Source organism: Elgaria multicarinata, chromosome 1 (assembly GCF_023053635.1).
Source record: "Elgaria multicarinata webbii isolate HBS135686 ecotype San Diego chromosome 1, rElgMul1.1.pri, whole genome shotgun sequence".
Taxonomy (NCBI): domain Eukaryota; kingdom Metazoa; phylum Chordata; class Lepidosauria; order Squamata; family Anguidae; genus Elgaria; species Elgaria multicarinata.
In genome coordinates, this window is record NC_086171.1 from 120,187,079 (window position 1) to 120,204,497 (window position 17,419).

Consider the following 17,419-nt stretch of genomic DNA (forward strand, 5'->3'; position numbering starts at 1 on the left):
ATGCCACAGCCATCAGCTGATGAACAGACATGTATGAACCAGGCTATTGTCTGGCAGAAAAGAGGATAGAGAAGACCCACATCAGACCAAGTCTGCGTGCTCATCATAATTTCAGATTGTAAATCAGTCTCGGCAAGATGGGACAGTAAGTCGGGAGGTAAATAAGCAAGGAAGTTAATAAATAAATAAAGCTCTGGCAGTTTTGTTGGAAAACAACCTGGGATCGTATGTGCTGGGTGGGCTGTTATCACCTTTTCCCTCAAGCATCTGGCGCTCTTTATTTGCTGCGAAAACATACCGGCAAAAAAAGTAAACAACTGACAGTTCTTCCTCTATCCTGTGATGTGCAAGCTAGCCTGCAGTTTACCCTCAAGGGAATTTCTCTTGAATCTTCTATGCATTCTAATTTACCAGCACTCTTTTATTTTTCAAACACACACACACACATATACCAGTCTGCGGCTGAACAGGCAAAAGTACAGCAAGCATGCTAAACAATACATATTTAAATGGATGTAAAAAGTCAAGGCATCGCTAGCTGCTTTGTTTATTTGAAGCTGGTGGGTGGAATCCATTATGCAGAGTCTGCTAAGTTCTAGAAGGTCACTGCATCACTATCCATAAAGCTCAACTGGATGTGGCTGATCACTTGCGGTAGAAATGTGATGAAGTTATCAAAGGGGAAAAGATGGTTTGAAAATGGTGCTTGATGGCAGCTTAGTGTGTCATTAAGTAAAAATGAAGTAATGTACATCATTACTTTGCCTACCGCTCTATTTTATTTAATTCAAAAATAAAGGTTTGCAGATTCACCACTTTAAATACAATGCAAATGAGAGGCAATTCTATTTCCTGCATCCCTGAAAGTTGCATTCCTGTTTTTCTCTCTCTCCAAGAATTGTTTAAGATGAGCTGCAGGCATGTTAATTTTTATTACAGCCATGAGTCCAAAGTGACATTTGGGTCATCCATTTGTTTATTTAAAGAGTTTTTTTTCCCTCTGCTCTTTGGTCTGAAAGTTTCCCTGAGGAGCTAATATAAATTCAAAAAACAACAAATCAACAACAAACCCCAGATGCTCCCTTCCCCTGGGATTACAATTTGGGGATGGATGAATCTGACCATTTCACTTTATCCCACATTTTTTAATAATCGCAAGTTCTTTCCCTAATTTCTGTTCATGAAGACAGTTGCATATTTCTTTTTAGGTTTGCATCAAAAAAAAAAAAATCAAGAACAAACGAAATTCTCACCCATCATGACTGGCCAAATTCAATCTGTTTGACTATTCCCATCATAAAGACAACCATGTTTACCTGCCTGCCATTTAGCTGCCACGTAGAGATGGCAACCCTAATTCATTCAGCACCACAAATGTAGTTGAATACACAGGGATTCAAAACCAGTGTTTTAAGAGCTAAGCACCCAAAGTCCTTTGGCTGACTGAATAAATCTGTTAGTTTCATTTCTCCCACATTCATTTTTTTAAAAAATGTCAAGTTTTCCCCTCCTATTTATGAAGAAATGTACAAATTTTGTTATATTCCTATCAAAAGAATGAGTGGAGCGATATACTCACCCATCTATATTGCAAACTTAAATAACATCATACCACAAAAGGAAAAAGGGATGAAGAGGGAAGAGGAAAACAAGCAAATGGGTGTTAAATATATTTCCATTCTGAACGACTTAATGAATGCATTTTATGAATAAGCATAATGCTTGAACATGCAGATGTAAGTTGCAATCCAGCCCACAATAGGATGTGCTTGGCCTCCATTGAAATAACCATAAATCTGGCTGATACACATTGTAGATATATAGTCTGATCTAGCTGCTGGCTATATGAGTACTAATTGCCACATTCTGAACTATAAATTGGCAAAATACTGATGTGTGGGTAATAGGGTCTGATGAATTCCTAATTGCTTGCACTGAGTCCTTGATCTTCAAGAGAATGGGGATCTTCTGCACATATGGAACTCTATGAACCTTTCAGAGACATATAAGTATGTTTTATGGTGATAAGTGATAGAAGTATGAATGAGCATCTCATAAATGCTTGGCCGGTACCACATCTGCAATTCTGCTAGTAACAACAAGCAGGGAAGACAGGCCTGAGGAGAGGATGGGGAAAACCACAACTTATTTCTTTCTTAAAAATGTAGAAAAGCAGTAGTTTTAATGGCAAAGGGTGAATCTCCAGGCTATAATCTAGGATAAAAAATTACCCTAGGGAAAGGATGATGGTGAGGCTGAAATAACATGGCACACACAGGGTTTTATTTATTTATAGATAGGGTGACCATACGGACAGGGCTCCTGTATCTTTAACAGTTGTACTGAAAAGGGTATTTCAGTAGGTGTCATTTGTATGTATGCAGCACCTGGTGAAATTCCCTCTTCATCACAACAGTTAAAGCTGCAGGAGCCCCACCCTCTTTTGTATATGGTCAAGAGGGCAGGGCTTCTGCAGCTGTAACTGTTGTGATGAAGAGGGAATTTCACCCGGTGCTACATACATACCAAATGACACCTGGTGAATTTCCCTTTTCAATACAACTGTTAAAGATACAAGAGCCTTGTCCTTCTTTTCATATGGTCATCCTATTTATTTATTTGTGATATTTATATACCACTAAATATAATAAAATCCCTAAGCGATTTACCTATCAATGTTAAAATCACATTTAAAATACAATATTAAAAACGCAACGTTAAAATCACTCCAAATTACCCTAAAAGCAATGCAAGGAACAGCAAGGTAGAGCAGCACGATTAATTTAATTATAGCCCAGGGAAACCGTGGCTGAACAAGTGGGTTTTAGGAGGCTTTTGCAAGGCCACAATAGATCAGACCACAATAGATCTTGGCTGACGTTTTGCTTTGCATTTGGGCACGTCACAGGGAAAGCCAGAGGTGAAGTCGTCCCACTGCTCACCTGGGTTGGCTGTGCACTTTAGGTGAATAGCTTTTGTACTGAGCCCCACCCCCTTCCTCTGATGATTCCCTGGCTCATTCCATTTGAACGTGCCCCATAAAAGGAATTGCAAGCAAACGAACACCGTACTTCATCACTTTAAGTTTACCTAAACTCATTTCAAGTAAAACATGTGTGTTCCCTATTGATGGACGGCTGCCACAAAGAACCATATTAGACATGAATTAATTGCATGAATGCAATTAACTTGCACATTTTTAAATGCAAATAGTAAGTGTGGGAGTGGGGGTGGTCAAGTGTAGTTAATTCTCCCCGCCTCTCTCTTTCTCTGTCCCTCTCCCTGCTGACAAAATCTTCTCTCTGATGTGCCTTTTTGCGTTTCAGGGGAAACTCCCATTGGGGGCCAAAGGGCAGTATCCTATTTGGGCACCAGCACAACACAAATTGCATTGCACTCGCTTAAGTGACCTCTAGCGCAATGCCAATAGTGATGGCTGGAGTGATCAATTTTCCAGGGAAACGCATCATGCCAGCCAACAGGATTGGCACTGCGCTAGAGCTCATTTACTTAGTGCAACGCAACTCATGCTAGCGCTTGTGCTGAATAGGATACTGCCCACAGAATATTTCCCTTGAGGTGCAAATAGCAGGTTCTGAGAGGCGATTTTCCCAGGACCATGACAGGGAGAGAAAGTGCTAAACTCCCCCTTCAACCTCCTCTGGTGGTCTCAGGACTGCTCAGGTATTCCCACAGCGGCTCTTTGCACCACATGAACCAGGCACATTAATTGCATTCACACAATTAAGGCCACATCTAGTTTGGCCCTAAGAGAAAATTATAGATGTGACATTATATTTGACAAGATTACAAAAACCTCCATCCTGTGAGCCGAGCTGAATCTGTGGCTGTGGGACTTTCAGGTTAAGCGAGGCCTGGGTTTTTGGGTTTTTTTTTTTTTTTGCTTGCAGTTGTCAGTCAGCAAATCCATTTCTTTAGATTCCAAACCAGTTCCTTTCTCCTCTCTCCCTCCCTTTCTCCTGCCAGCAGAGTGCCTGATCTTAAATAGTCTGGCTTGCTTACTCTACAGACTCACAATCATAGTCTTGATTAAAAAAGGGCCTCTTGAGGGGGGAAAAGCATTAATGGATTATGCTGAGCAAAGGTGCTTTGAAGCTTCTGCCTGTTGAATTTAGGGTAGGGATTGGCAAAGCTGTGCAGGTCTTTTAAGTAGGAAAGTGTGGGGAAGGAAATTTGGTCGGTTTGCATTTTAATGCAAACTTGCCTAATTGGCACTTCCTGAAACACAGTTTGATATCCTCTCTTTTCCGGATGTTGTAATGCAGTTTTTCAATCCAAAAAATTCTTAGAACACTGTGCATAGTAGGGAAAGGCATGCACAAAAAATGTGTGTAAACAAAAATATGTTTAGGGGAAAATTGATTCCTATATCATGTATATTACGAAAAATATACGGATTCATCCATCCCTACTTTTAAGGAGTGTTCAGTCAATACCCATCAGGCACAGTCCATGTGGATGGTCTTCTGTGGAAGCCTCATTGGGATGACAATATGATGTTCTTGCACACCTCCCATCCATTTCAGTGGTGCTTCTGCAGGAGAGTCTCCCACTGGATTGTGCCTGAAGTGTTCTGCAGGGGTCTGAAGATTGAATTTCTGCCTTTGTCGTGAGCAAGCATGTATATGGCAATAGCCATATTTCTGTAACAAAACTCACATTTGTTACCAAAAGTACACCATGGAGAAAACAATTGTGAAGCGGTTCGTGATATTGCTAGTTTCAAATTGGGGGCAGGTGGTAATGGTTAAATTTCAATGATAATGAATTTTAGTTTAGATTCAGGTGATTGTATCAGACTATGCTTCCCAGGTTTAAAAACCCTTAAGAAGGAGGCTCTTTTGAAGGGACAACCCCAACACCTCAGAATAATGTATGAGAAGGCAGAACTTTATAAAGCTCAGGAGGGAGATTGAGTGCTCTCTCTCTCTCTCTCTCCCTCTCTCTCTCTCTCTCCACATACACACACAAGTAGGTGCATTCTCTCTCTCTCTCTCTCTCTCTCTCTCTCTCTCTCTCTCTCTCTCTCTCTCTCATTTTCATAGTTTGATATTATTGCCTTAATTTTGTTACTATATTTGTGTGCAGAAATACAGTAACAAAATAAATGAAATAACATCAAACTATGAAAGTGCACATACCACATAGGTGATGCCTATGTGGCATTATTGTTTAGAAACCAACACAATCCTTTTCTCTCCTTCTGGGTCACCATACTGCCTGGCACACGTCGTCTTGGCTAGGCTGTAAACTCCCAGTTGAGGTCCTTCTAGGCATGCCCTAGAAACGCCCAGCAGCTTTTCTCACAGGGCTACATGCACTGCTCTCCCCAGATTTAGCCTGTGCACTGGGGCCCTGAGGAAGAACAACCTGCTAGTTATTCTCGTTCTTGGAGGTATGGCAGGGCCTTGCCTTGAAGTAATCAGTCTGGCTGCAATGTGTGCCTGGTGGTGTGATGGAATCCCAAGTGCAAGGGCATCTCTTTAGGTGAGGGGAACACAATAATGGTCCTTATGTTTTGCATGTATGTGCCTATTTGGACTACAAAACATCAATTAAAAGGGAGTGAAAGACCGGAAGCCCCTCATAATGAGGGAATGGGTGATTGATATGACTAAATCTAAAAAGGAAGCTTTTGATTTAGGGTGGAACGTGTAAACAAGCATTTGCCAGTTAACACAGGAATAGGGCATTTACCAGAGGGGGTATTCTTAGCCCACTTCACTAGACATTTCTCTCTTGCTACTTCCCCTTGAAGGCCTCTCACTCACCAGTTGAACTTATTTTGGGTTCTTACTGAACTGGCTGAATGAAAAAGGGGTTTATGGGACTCAACCATGGTGGAGAGATGCATAGAGGAAGGCTTAAGCACCTCTCCTAACTCCCAGATACCTTCTGCAAGTGCTCCTTATTCCCACATCAGTGTTATGAGAAAAAAATGTGGTTTGAAAATTCTGATATTTATCATATATCTTGTATTTCTGCCTTTCAATAAAGGAGATGAATATTTGAAGGAGCTCGTTATTTAAACTTAAATGCAAAACAGGTACGCCAGGTAGCCCTTGATCCTCATAGAGCTTCACTCTGTTCTTCTGAAGTAGTAAAACCTCTGTCTTAAGCAAAAAAGAAAAAAGGAGGTGAGGAGCCACCTCCTGCTGACATTAATTTGTATGAACTTTCTTTGGCAGGGCTTGCATGGCAAACCAGGCCCCAGGGGACAACGAGGACCAACAGTATGTACTATTTATTTATTTATTTAGTATCCTATATATCTACCCAAAAATGGTACTCAAGGTGACTTAATTTTTTCCTGGCCACTGCTTTAATACTATTGCATGCATTTCCATATTAATTGTTGTCTGTTAAATACCTGGAAAGTTGTCTTTAGATTTTTCTGTGCTATAAAGCACAATAAAAATAACCAATTGCATATCTTTTTCATCACTCTATAGGGCCCACGTGGGTCAAGAGGCCCGAGAGGCCCAACTGGAAAACCTGGCCCAAAGGTAATTTGACAGAACCCAGCCAACAATTTCTGTGCCAGCTCTTCCTTTTAATGCAAACATACATTTCATCTTTGAATAAATTGTTCTTTTCCAGGGCACTTCTGGGAATGATGGACCGCCTGGCCCACCAGGTGAAAGGGTATGCAAGGAGCAATTTATATTTCATTTTATCTGTTGGTCCCAGTCAGTATATTCATTATATAGTCTTGTATGGCAGTTGTGCACAACCCCAGGAAGTCCGGGAATCATTTTTTCCCCCTGGATCTCCCTCTGCTAGGCTGTACACCATAGGATGCTGCACAGTCTTCAGGGTGCCATCCCCCCCAAAAAATTAAAAGGGCAGTACCACTGATTTGCCTTTGGAATTCAGTGTAAAATTGTTCTGTAGTGGTACAGAATGCTACAAGGGTTGAATTTAACTTGTTTCCAATCTAAATGTATCTCCTTTGGTGCTCTGTAGTACCTACAGAGTAGCCAAAGGGCCAGATTTAGATTGCTTCCAAGCTGTGGATGCCATTTTTTCATGCGTTTTTTTAAAAAAGGTTTGAGGCACACCAGAGGCTGCAAAAGGAAAAAGGGGAAGGCTGCACATGACCCACAGAATATGTATTGCCTACCCCTGTTCTTTGGGAATTGTAATTGTGGAAATGCAGACGCTATTCAAAAATTGAGGGTGTTTTGCTGCAAACTAGAAATCTGTGTTTGAGAGTGGATATTAAGATATATAAAATGCACCACCAAAAAAGAAGACATTTTTTCTTTAGAACTATTATTTTGTCTCACATGCAAATTTATATAGATAAGCAGTGCAACCCAATGCATATTAACTAAGAAATAAAACCTGTTGTGTCCAGGAGGGCTTCTTCCCAGTTATCAATGAATAATAATAAAAAAACATACTATGGATCAACTATGACAAGCCTAATTTGGTGTATTGTCACCTGTCCCGAGTTTTTTTGATGTGTTAAATTGCAAGTGGAAAGAAATAAAAATAACTTAATGGAATGGATGACAAAATAGTGTTTAGTAAGTTTAAACGTTTAAGAGGGGCTTAATCAAAGAAATGAAACTGATTAAAACACCCAAATATATTATTCAGAAGTAGTAAATATCCATCTTTCCACTTTTGGGCAATTCATAAACAGACAGGAGCAGGACCACCCAAAGTCATGGCTATGGCATCAAGCAAGGTCTGCTACACCCATTCCCACCTCTCCTACATTGTCCTCCTGCCTTCTCTCTGGCTCAGTTGATAAGAGATAAAACTGCCCCAAGCTACTGAGGCTACATATGTACATGCACACTTTCTCATACTTTTGACTGGATGTCTGCCCGCTTGCCAAAAAGATAGACCACCGCGAGCCGAGAATGAGTATGCATGATGTAGAGAGAGTGGATAGGGAGACATTTTTCTCCCCCTCTCAACATACTAGAATCTAGTGGGGTCATCCCATGAAGCTGATTGGTGGGAGCTTTAGGACAGATAAAAAGAAGGACTTCTTCACACACTGCACAGTTAAACTATGGAATACACTTCCACAAGATGTAGTGATCGTCACCAATTTGGATGGCTTTAAAAAGAGATTGGACAAATTCTTGAAGGCTATCAATGGCTACTAGTCCTGATGTCTACCTATGTGCTATATCTAGTATCAGAGGCAGTATGCCTGTACAATAGTTGCTGGGGAATACAACCATTAGGGTACTATTTCACTCTTATCCTACTGAGGGTTTCTTATAGGCACTTGGTTGGCCACTGTGGGAACAGAATGCTGGACTAGGTGGATCCTTAGTCTGATCAAGCATGACTCTTCTTGAGATTTGTTGAAATTACCTGTTTTGCCTCCTGTCGATTTAATCCTGGCTCTGGCTGGCAATAGGCTCAGCATCTCCAGAAGCTGACAATGACCCAATCACAGGAGATGCTTCCATTCTGTATTCAATGTACTGCATTCCACTTGCGTTCTAGCAAAACGCTATAAGCTTTTCCATAAATATCTCCTCAGTCCTGTAATGAAACATGGATGGGTTTTGCATTAATATGCTAAAAGAGCCCTGATAAAAGACGGTTTCACAACAGAAATGTTAATGCTACAGTCTACAAAGTCTTAAATGTGCATAGAGAAATGCATTAGAACAAGGCTGCACAATCTTTTTGGCTCTGAAGACCGCATCCATGGTATTTTGGGGGACGGGGGCACACATGTGCAGATGCACACATATACACATGCACACAATTGTAATTCTTAGCCGTTTAGATATTTTCTCTCCAACCATACAAAGCCGAGCTCATGTCTGTGCTTGTCTCCAACCATACAAAGCAGAGCTCATGTCTGTGCTTGTCTGCTCTGAAGCAAGCCCCATTACAACAGCTTTTAAGCAGCGCAGAGAAAGATGGCAGGCCTCTTTGTTTTTAACTGTGTATATTTATTGTTTTATACCGTATGTTTTTATCTGTACACCGCCCTGAGATCTTAGTGATATAGGGTGGGATATAAATATTTAAAATAAATAAATTAGCAAAGCCAGAGAGTAATTTTCGGTGGCGCAATAGGCATGGCTAATATAAAGTCTGCCATGTTTCTCTCCAATTCTCCTCTATGTTGACTCAGGAATCTATGTGTTTTGCCAAAGGCAAGAGGCAGATCAGAGTTACAGCTGGCCTTTGTGTTTTCTGAAATGGAGATAAACCCATTGAGACTGGGGGCCTTGCTAGACAATGGGGTAGCCCGGTGTGAGCCCCAGCCCAGCCCCTGTGCGTCCATATGACACACAAGGGATCCTGGGCCCAGGCAGGGTTAACTCTCCCTTGGCCCGGGATAACCGGCACCGTTTGTGGCCTGGTATTTCCCGCGGTCTTGGGCCCAAGACTGTGGGCATGTAGGCCATTCCGCTGCTTTCCCCGGCTACCACATTTACTCGCGAGTAGTCGGGAAAAGCGGCGGACGGTGCACAGCGCTCCACGGGAGCGCTGCGTCCATCAGGGCAGGGTGGGAAGATGGGGTGGAAATGGAGCCAGGGGGGGATGGGGGGATCGGAGATCGTGGGGGGGATCGCAGCCAGGGTGGGGAAATCGGGGGGCAGGGGGGAGCAGGGAACCCTTTTTTTAAAAAAAGCCTACCTTTATCGTTAGTGCACTCCTGCGCACATGGCCCTTTTAAAGTAAAAAAAAAGGCGGACGCAACGGGTCCTTCCTGCAGCTCGTTGCGTCTCACATGTAGACAGGGGGGTTGGCCCATGCTACTTTTAGCGTGGGCTGGCCCCTCCTCCCAACCAGATTTAAAGGTAGGTCTAGCAAGGCCCTGGGTCTATCTAAACTCCAGACCTTGTGGCCATAACACTTGGTCACTTCTTTGGACTTTGGCCCTTTCTATACCTAAGGATTATCCCAGGCAAATGGAGGGACCATCCCTGTCTGCTCCCTGGATCCCCTGTGTGTCATTTGAATGCACAGGGATGATACCGGGACGATCCCGGGATATAGGCCTGGTGTTGACATGCCCTTTGTTTCTTCCACATATCTCCTGCTTTCTTTTTCCCCTGATGAGAAGTTCTTGAAAGCTTGCACATCTTTGTAGAATTTTGGTTGTTCCTAATAAAGCCATTGCCAACTGTGGATTTTTAATTTCTTTTTTCTTATGGTCCAGCACGGTTTTTTGTTTTTTATGTGCTTTAGAAAAAGTTCCATTCCCAGCTTCCACGGTAGTTTTATTTCAAGAGTATCAAACCTACACACCACAAAATTTTCCTTTCTAATACAGGGCAAATGAACTTTTTTTTAAAAAAATGCTCATTATGCCTCTCAGTTGAAATCCAGAAGTCAAACATGTTTGTATTCACCAAGAATATAAACTCTGTCTTTGCTAGAGCAAAGAAACCAAAGGAGGAGAAAGAAGAAAGGGAAAGCGGAGAGCTAAAAAAAGGCAATCGGGGCTTAGAAAATCTTTGATTTGAAAGTGAGCCTTTTGAACCTCTTAGCGATGAATATCTACATACTGAATGAGTCAAAACAACAAAACAAAACAAAAGAACCCATTTTTAAAGGACATTTTAAATCAATCGTTTATTGAATGATTCCTCCTCCCCTTTCCAATTAACAATTCTTAAATGAAGAAAGCAGGGCAGATGTGGGAAAAATGCACAAAAAAAATAACCCAAAAATATCCTATAATAAGATACTGGTACCCCGGAGCATTTTTTTAATAGAGAGAGCATGGTGTGCTGGTTAGGGTTTTGGACTGGGGTGACCTGGGTTCAAGTCTCACTCAGCTTTGGAACTCACTGGTTGACTTTGGGCCAGTCACTGACCCTTAACCTAACCTACTTGTTAAGTTTGCTGTGATGATAAAATGGGGGCAGGGGAACTATGTAAAGAGCTTTAAGTTTCTTGGAAGGGGGAGCCCTGCTGGATCACACCAAGGGTCCATCTATTCCAGCATTCTGTTCCCACAGTGGCCAACCAGCTGTTGACCAGGAGCCCACAAGCAGGACACAGGTGCAGCAGCACTCTGCCACCCATGTTCCCCAGCAACTGATGCATATAGGCTTACTGCCTCTGATACTGGAAGTAGCACAGAGAAAGGAGGGGTATAAATGTAATGAACAAATGAATATGACCAACCCATCAATACCAGTGACTTAAAATCAGTAAACCCATATTGTGAGGGATTTTATTTTTCATTCATTAAAATGTGTCATGCTTTGATGATCCAAAATGGAAAAGGGAAATATGCAAATAGGAAACCCTTATTGTATGTGAAATTTACTGGTCTTCTTTCAAAATAGGGGGCAAACTCTGTCATATATTCTGAGTAGTCAATGAACCATTAAAAAAATAGACATTTTTGCCTTTAAGGTGATTCTAACTTCAGGCAAGCATTTTTGCTTTGTAAGCAGTTTTCTGCACCTTAATTTGTTTTCAGCTGTAATGCTGTCAGTTCAGTCTACGAATTGTAGATCGCACTATAAAACCTCTGCTGAGCAACCACCTGGCTGAACATGAACCATATATGAATGATAATCACATTTTAACAGAATCCAGGTTTCTTTTTGTCTTTTTTCCCTCTCTTCCTGCATGCAGAATTATTTCCTGCACACACCTAATTCATTTCCCCAGCTGCAAGAGACACATGCAATTTGGTTCTTGGCATGCATTTTATTTTTAAGCCCAGACTGTAGTGGGGGGACTTAAAAGAACTCTGAGAAAGGCTGAGCCTTACCATGGACTAGTATCTGATTGTGTCCATTCATTTGTGATAGAGGCTACTTTCATAATGGGACTTTCAGTGTGGTGTAGTGGCTATAGTGTTGGACTGGGAGTCGGGCGATCTGGGTTCTTGTCTCCACTCTGCCATGGAAGCTCACTGGGTGACTTTGGGCCAGTCACAGACTCTCAGCCCAACCTACTTCACAGGATTGTTGTTGTGAGGATAAAATGGAGAGGGGGATTATGTATACCACCTTGGATTCCTAAAGAGGAAAAAGGTGAGATATAGAGGTAATAAATAAATAAATAAAACCCAAGATGAGCAGAAACACCCATTTCTGGAACAGGGCAGGTGAGCAGAGCTCACAGAAGCAACTGACCTGTCTCAATCTGGAAACAAGGAATGCCTGGGTTATGCTTAGGAATGCGAAAGTCCTATTGTGCATGCTGTCATGCCCATGAACCGAACAGAACCAGTGATGAAGGCAGAGCGCCTCCATTGGATGTCATAGTAGCAGGAAAGGTTGTGGTCTCAGTGGCCTTACCAGGATGCAAAGTGAAGTCATTGCTCCGGGTGGGAGAGTCAAGGAGAGGTTGCAAGTTCCTACCTTCAGCACTACATATGACTTGAAACAAAAGTAGCAGGGGAGGGTGCCATTTGGCATCTTCTTTTTTGCTTCGAGTGCAGAAATGTCAAAACGCCTAATGCTGCAGTCCTATTCTCAGTTATCTGGTGGTAAGTCCTGTTCAACTCAATGGAACTTACTTCTAAGTAGGAATACATAGGTTTGTGCCCTAAGGCTGATATTGTGCCCCTTATTATGTTTTTACCAGTTGTTGTTTTTAAAACTGGAATTGCTTACATAATTTTGACAGGTGACATTGTACCAAAGCTATTCATCCCATGCCAAACTGAGTTAGACAAGTCTTGCACTGTATTTTGCCCGTGTGTTTATGTGTTCATTGGAATATGCTTGCCAACACAATATTTTTCAGTGAGGACACTCCACTTCCCAGCAGCAAGGCTAGCACAATAAGTGGGCAACCATTAGTTTATTTTTTTGTACTGTTTTGTTGCATCCCAAGGCTTTCTGTAAACATTTGGAATGTTCTCTATGCCACTAGTGGCGCTGTGGCTATGAACAGCACCAATATAATGCGTTTTATTTTTCTTTGATATTAGGGACCGCAAGGGCCCCAGGGGCCTGTTGGATTCCCTGGACCAAAGGGACCACCTGTGAGTATCTTGTTAAAATAAATGTCATGATTAAGCAAAAACAAAATGATATAGAACTTGACTGAAATAATATTAAGTACTGTTTATCAATGTACAAAGAGACTTATACTGAGTTTAAAAAGGATAATCTGTATGAGAAGAGTTGTGAGGTCTATTTTGTTTTATGCTAGAACCCCAACGTCCACTAGAATCCCAAGGAGCCAAGTAGAAAATAACGGCTTAAGCAGCCCAGGAATACGTTTCCACTTGCAGAAGTGAGCTCTGAATCCATGCACACAAGAATCCACTCCTGGTTTTCCCTGAAGCTTTCTTCATTTCAGCAACCTGATTTAGAAAAAAGAAGAAAAGAAAAGAAAAAGCTCATATGTTGTCCTTATTGTTAATTAATTAGAAATCCTTGCTGATCAGCCACTGCAAATCCATGCTGAAATTCACTGCAAATTACCCCAAAATCTAGTAGTAGATCCCATTCTGTCTTCTGCTTACCTCCAGTCTAAAGTGTTTGTGAACAGTAGCAATAAGAAGCAGATAGGATTCCTTACTCCAATTCCCTTTTCCACTTTGACCCTGTTCAGAAGACACCTTAAACCATGGCTTTAACCATGGTGGTTAAGCCAGAAAGCCAGGCCATATTCAGAAGACACCTTAAACCATAGCTTTAACCATGGTGAATAAGGCTTTTTTGCTTTATTCACCATGGTTAAAGCTATGGTTTAAGGTGTCTTCTGAACACGGCCTGGCTTTCTGGCTTAACCACCATGGTTAAAGTAATGGTTTAAGGTGTCTTCTGAATGGGCCCTTTGGCAGTTTGCACATACACTCTCATCTGGCTGTATACATAACTCACCTGTGAATGTTTTCACAAAAGTAGCTCCCATTCAGTTGAATGGAACATGCTCTCCACAATTTGTCGCCCGTATTGCACTTGCTCCATGAGAAAGATAGAGGCCAGTTCAGAAGAACCCCAAACCCGACATGAACACCTCAGGCAGGTGCAGGGGCCATCTGGTTTCATGTTGGCACTCATGCAGAAGCAACATACATGAGAATTGGCACCTCCAAGCTCCACTATCAGTGAAACGGCAGCACACATGAGCTGATTTTTCTAGTGCATTTAAGTAGCTAAAACTGTGGAGTGACAGCCCGGAGCCAACCGAGTATGTGCTTAGTGTCTCTCATAGTGAATGGAGAAATGAATTCAAACGTCATGAAATTAGCTCAGGGCAGTTCCCTGTTTAGTGAGTAATCAGGCTGCTTCTCCAGCATAATTCACATAAAAATGTGTTCACTGGGAAATCTGGCTGGAAACCAGCCACAAAAGCATGCAGATAAAAACCAGAAGTGTATAAGCTAAACAGAACAGTGAGCACTGTGGTTTCTGTACACCTGGAGTGTCTAAAAAGTGCGCTGTATCACTGCTCCTCATTTTGCTGCTCTTGGTTCTGTAGCGGAAATCCTCTTTGGCATTTCAGTGCCACCTATAACTTTTGCCACGTGCACAGTTTTGTGCCTGCTCTCAACTTTAGAGTCTAAATGAAGTTATTAATAGGGTAAGGAAGGTTATTGGGAGCTATCTATCGTGCAAGCAACCTGAAAGGTGCACAGATGCGTGTGGAATATCTGCCTCTGTAGGGGTGATGAGGGGCCACTAGAGGTCGCTCTCCATCTCCGTTATGTCATGCCAGCGGAAAAATGCTGAAAGTAATAGGGGAAGGATACATCTTCTATTGGCAGGCTATCACCAAGATGAGTGTGCTACACACACTGGCTGGGTTATTGACTTTAAAATGCTGTATTCATAAATGGAACTGAAGCGTTCACTGACCTGGAATAATGTATAGGCTTTCAAAACTTTTAGGTTCCCATTTCCCTTAGTGGAATTGATCTGTCCCATTGTTTCTTTCTCCCTAATACAACCTTCAGCGAGAAAGAACACCCCCTTTTTTTTTTACTTCCACTTGTAGATAAGTTTTGCACAGGCGTGTAGAAGGAGTCTATAGCCAGCCTAGAATCATATTGATCCAGCATCTCCCTTGCTTTTATTATCCTTGGCTGACAGAATTTCTCAACTTCACTCTTACTAGATTCCACTCTGGGGAATCTGTATGACCATTAGTGCATCAAAGAACAAAAATTCATATATATATATATATATATATATATATATATATATATATATATATTTGCCCTTGCAGACACACATTTTGAAGCCCGTGGGAAGGTGGGGATAGCATCAGGAAGGACTGGCAGAAGTGGCTCTCACCAAGAGAAAAAGGAAAAAAATAGGGATGAGCACAAATTACTACCTGCCACTCAAATTTCTCCCTCCCCCCGCAGTTCTCCCTTGTGCCAAAGAATGTGGTGCTACAGTTCATGTAGATATATTTGCATGCCTTTGGTTGCTTTTGAAAATACAGCTTTGGATATCATGTTAATTCCCATCACATTATTATTATTATTATTATTATTATTATTATTATTATTTTAAAAGTAGTTTCTATCAATCTTGAGGTTAATTGAAGGACAGTAACAAAAGGTACCAGCCTTCTTATGAATTTGGATTTTGTCTGAAAAAAATCTTGCTTGGTGTATAAATTAATGAGAGAGAGAGAGAGAGAGAGAGAATAAAATGCTACATTGAGACCAAACTATTAAGTTCTTCCAAATGACAAGAGTTTAGCTTTCCTTGGTTGAGAGAGCCTTGAGGATTTATGGTATCTTCCTGCTATTTGTTTTATTTACAAATATCAAAGGAGGGCATACTGGAAGCTATAGGCTCCTTTAGTGGACAGTAAAACCACTGAACCAGCCTTAGATTCCCTGTGAGCAATTACTCAGACCCCTGCAGGCCCCCTCCCCCAGTTGCTTCCATTCCAGTTCAAATCCAGCTCCAAACCACCCCCAGCTCTCTGACCGATGCTGTCTTCCAGTCCAACCTTCAATGACACCATTTCTATGTTTCTCCCACTAGCTGAAGAATGTTTCCTTCCAAAGATTTACAGTCCTTAACACCCATGCAGGGTATGTCAACTGATCAGCCTGACCATTAGCAAGCAATCAGTCGAACAGAGGATGGCCACACAGTCATTATCACAGTAGTATGTTTGAAAGCCAGCTCAATACACAGGGGATGTCACTAAGATGGTGAAACTAGACAGAACCCGTGTTTGATTGTTTATATTTCCCATTGCAGGGACCACCTGGGAAGGATGGTTTGCCTGGACACCCAGGACAGCGGGGTGAAACAGTAAGTGTGTTGTTTGATGTGGCAGTCTTTTGAGTACACTATGATATTGGGGATGAGAAATGCTATCCATTTAGTATCAATGAAAGGAAGTGTATTTGATTGCTGCTCAATAAACTGTGAAAAGGTCGTTAGAACTGTGTTATGCTGTGTAATGCTGTGCTTAAAGATGGACAGGAGCACAGGGTTCTGCTACCGATAAGGTTTGTTGGACCCAGAATGCCCCATGGTAGGTTTAGTGAACCACTTTCCCCATTCTGGAATGTGTACTGCAAGTTTCAACATTGCAGTATGCCATAGCTGCACATGTAGGGTGACCATATGAAAAGGAGGATATGGCTCCTGTATCTTTAACAGCTGTATTGAAAAGGGAATTTTAGCAGGTGTCATTTGGAGGCATGCAGCACCTGCAGGAATTCCCTCTTCATCCCAATAGTTAAAGGTGCAGGAGCCCTGACCTCTTTTATATCTGGTCACTCTAGTATAGCTCCTGCAGCTTTAACTGTTGTGATGAAGAGGGAAATTCACCAGGTGCTGCACGCATACAAATGACACCTGCCGAAATTTCCTTTTCTATGCAACTGTTAAAGATACAGGAGCCTTGTCCTCCTTTTCATATGGCCACCCTATGGACATGCCCCTCAGCTCAGGATGCCTGTATGCCTCCGCAACAAGGCCTACTGCCTATGTGAAGCCTCCCAAATGAATAACAGAACTTGGTAGACCCGATGGAAAACTGTGATCTCATTCTGTGAAGAATAGAGCAGGGGTGTGCAACTTTGGAGAGGCCCAAGAGCCATTTTTGCTCCCCCTGGACTCCTCCGCTGGTTGTGCTCCTTCTATTGCTGCATAGTCAAATTTAGCATTGGCAGCAAAAAACACCCACACCCCAAAAGCTGATTTCCTGCTGATTTTCGGTAGCACACGACTTCAAGAATTTTGTTTCTATTCACAAATCATTTCAAAATGTCTGTTCTCAAGCCCAAATGTGAACAGGAGCACATGTTCTCTGAAAATGTTCACAGATTCCAAAACTTACATTCACGTCAACAATATGCACACCTTTAAAAAAATGTACAGCTCTTAAAAAGTGCTTTTAAAAGTTGGGTATTTTAAAGTTGCTCATTTATAAATATTTTTCACACTTTAGTCAACTGGGGAAAGTGCACACTTTTGAAAAATGCACACCTTTCCCATTTGAAACA

At 41.8% G+C, this 17,419-nt stretch overlaps 1 protein-coding gene across 4 annotated transcripts in view; it reads left to right on the forward strand.

Moving 5' to 3' along the window:
* COL11A1 (collagen type XI alpha 1 chain) overlaps positions 1-17,419 on the forward strand; it is a 301,741-nt gene that overhangs the window by 191,867 nt on the left and 92,455 nt on the right. For all 4 annotated transcript variants that reach the window (XM_063135577.1, XM_063135570.1, XM_063135593.1 and 1 more), the window contains 5 exons: positions 6,210-6,254; positions 6,474-6,527; positions 6,622-6,666; positions 12,917-12,970; positions 16,164-16,217. In XM_063135577.1, the coding sequence (XP_062991647.1) occupies positions 6,210-6,254; positions 6,474-6,527; positions 6,622-6,666; positions 12,917-12,970; positions 16,164-16,217 (252 nt within the window). The remainder of the gene's footprint in view (positions 1-6,209; positions 6,255-6,473; positions 6,528-6,621; positions 6,667-12,916; positions 12,971-16,163; positions 16,218-17,419) is intronic.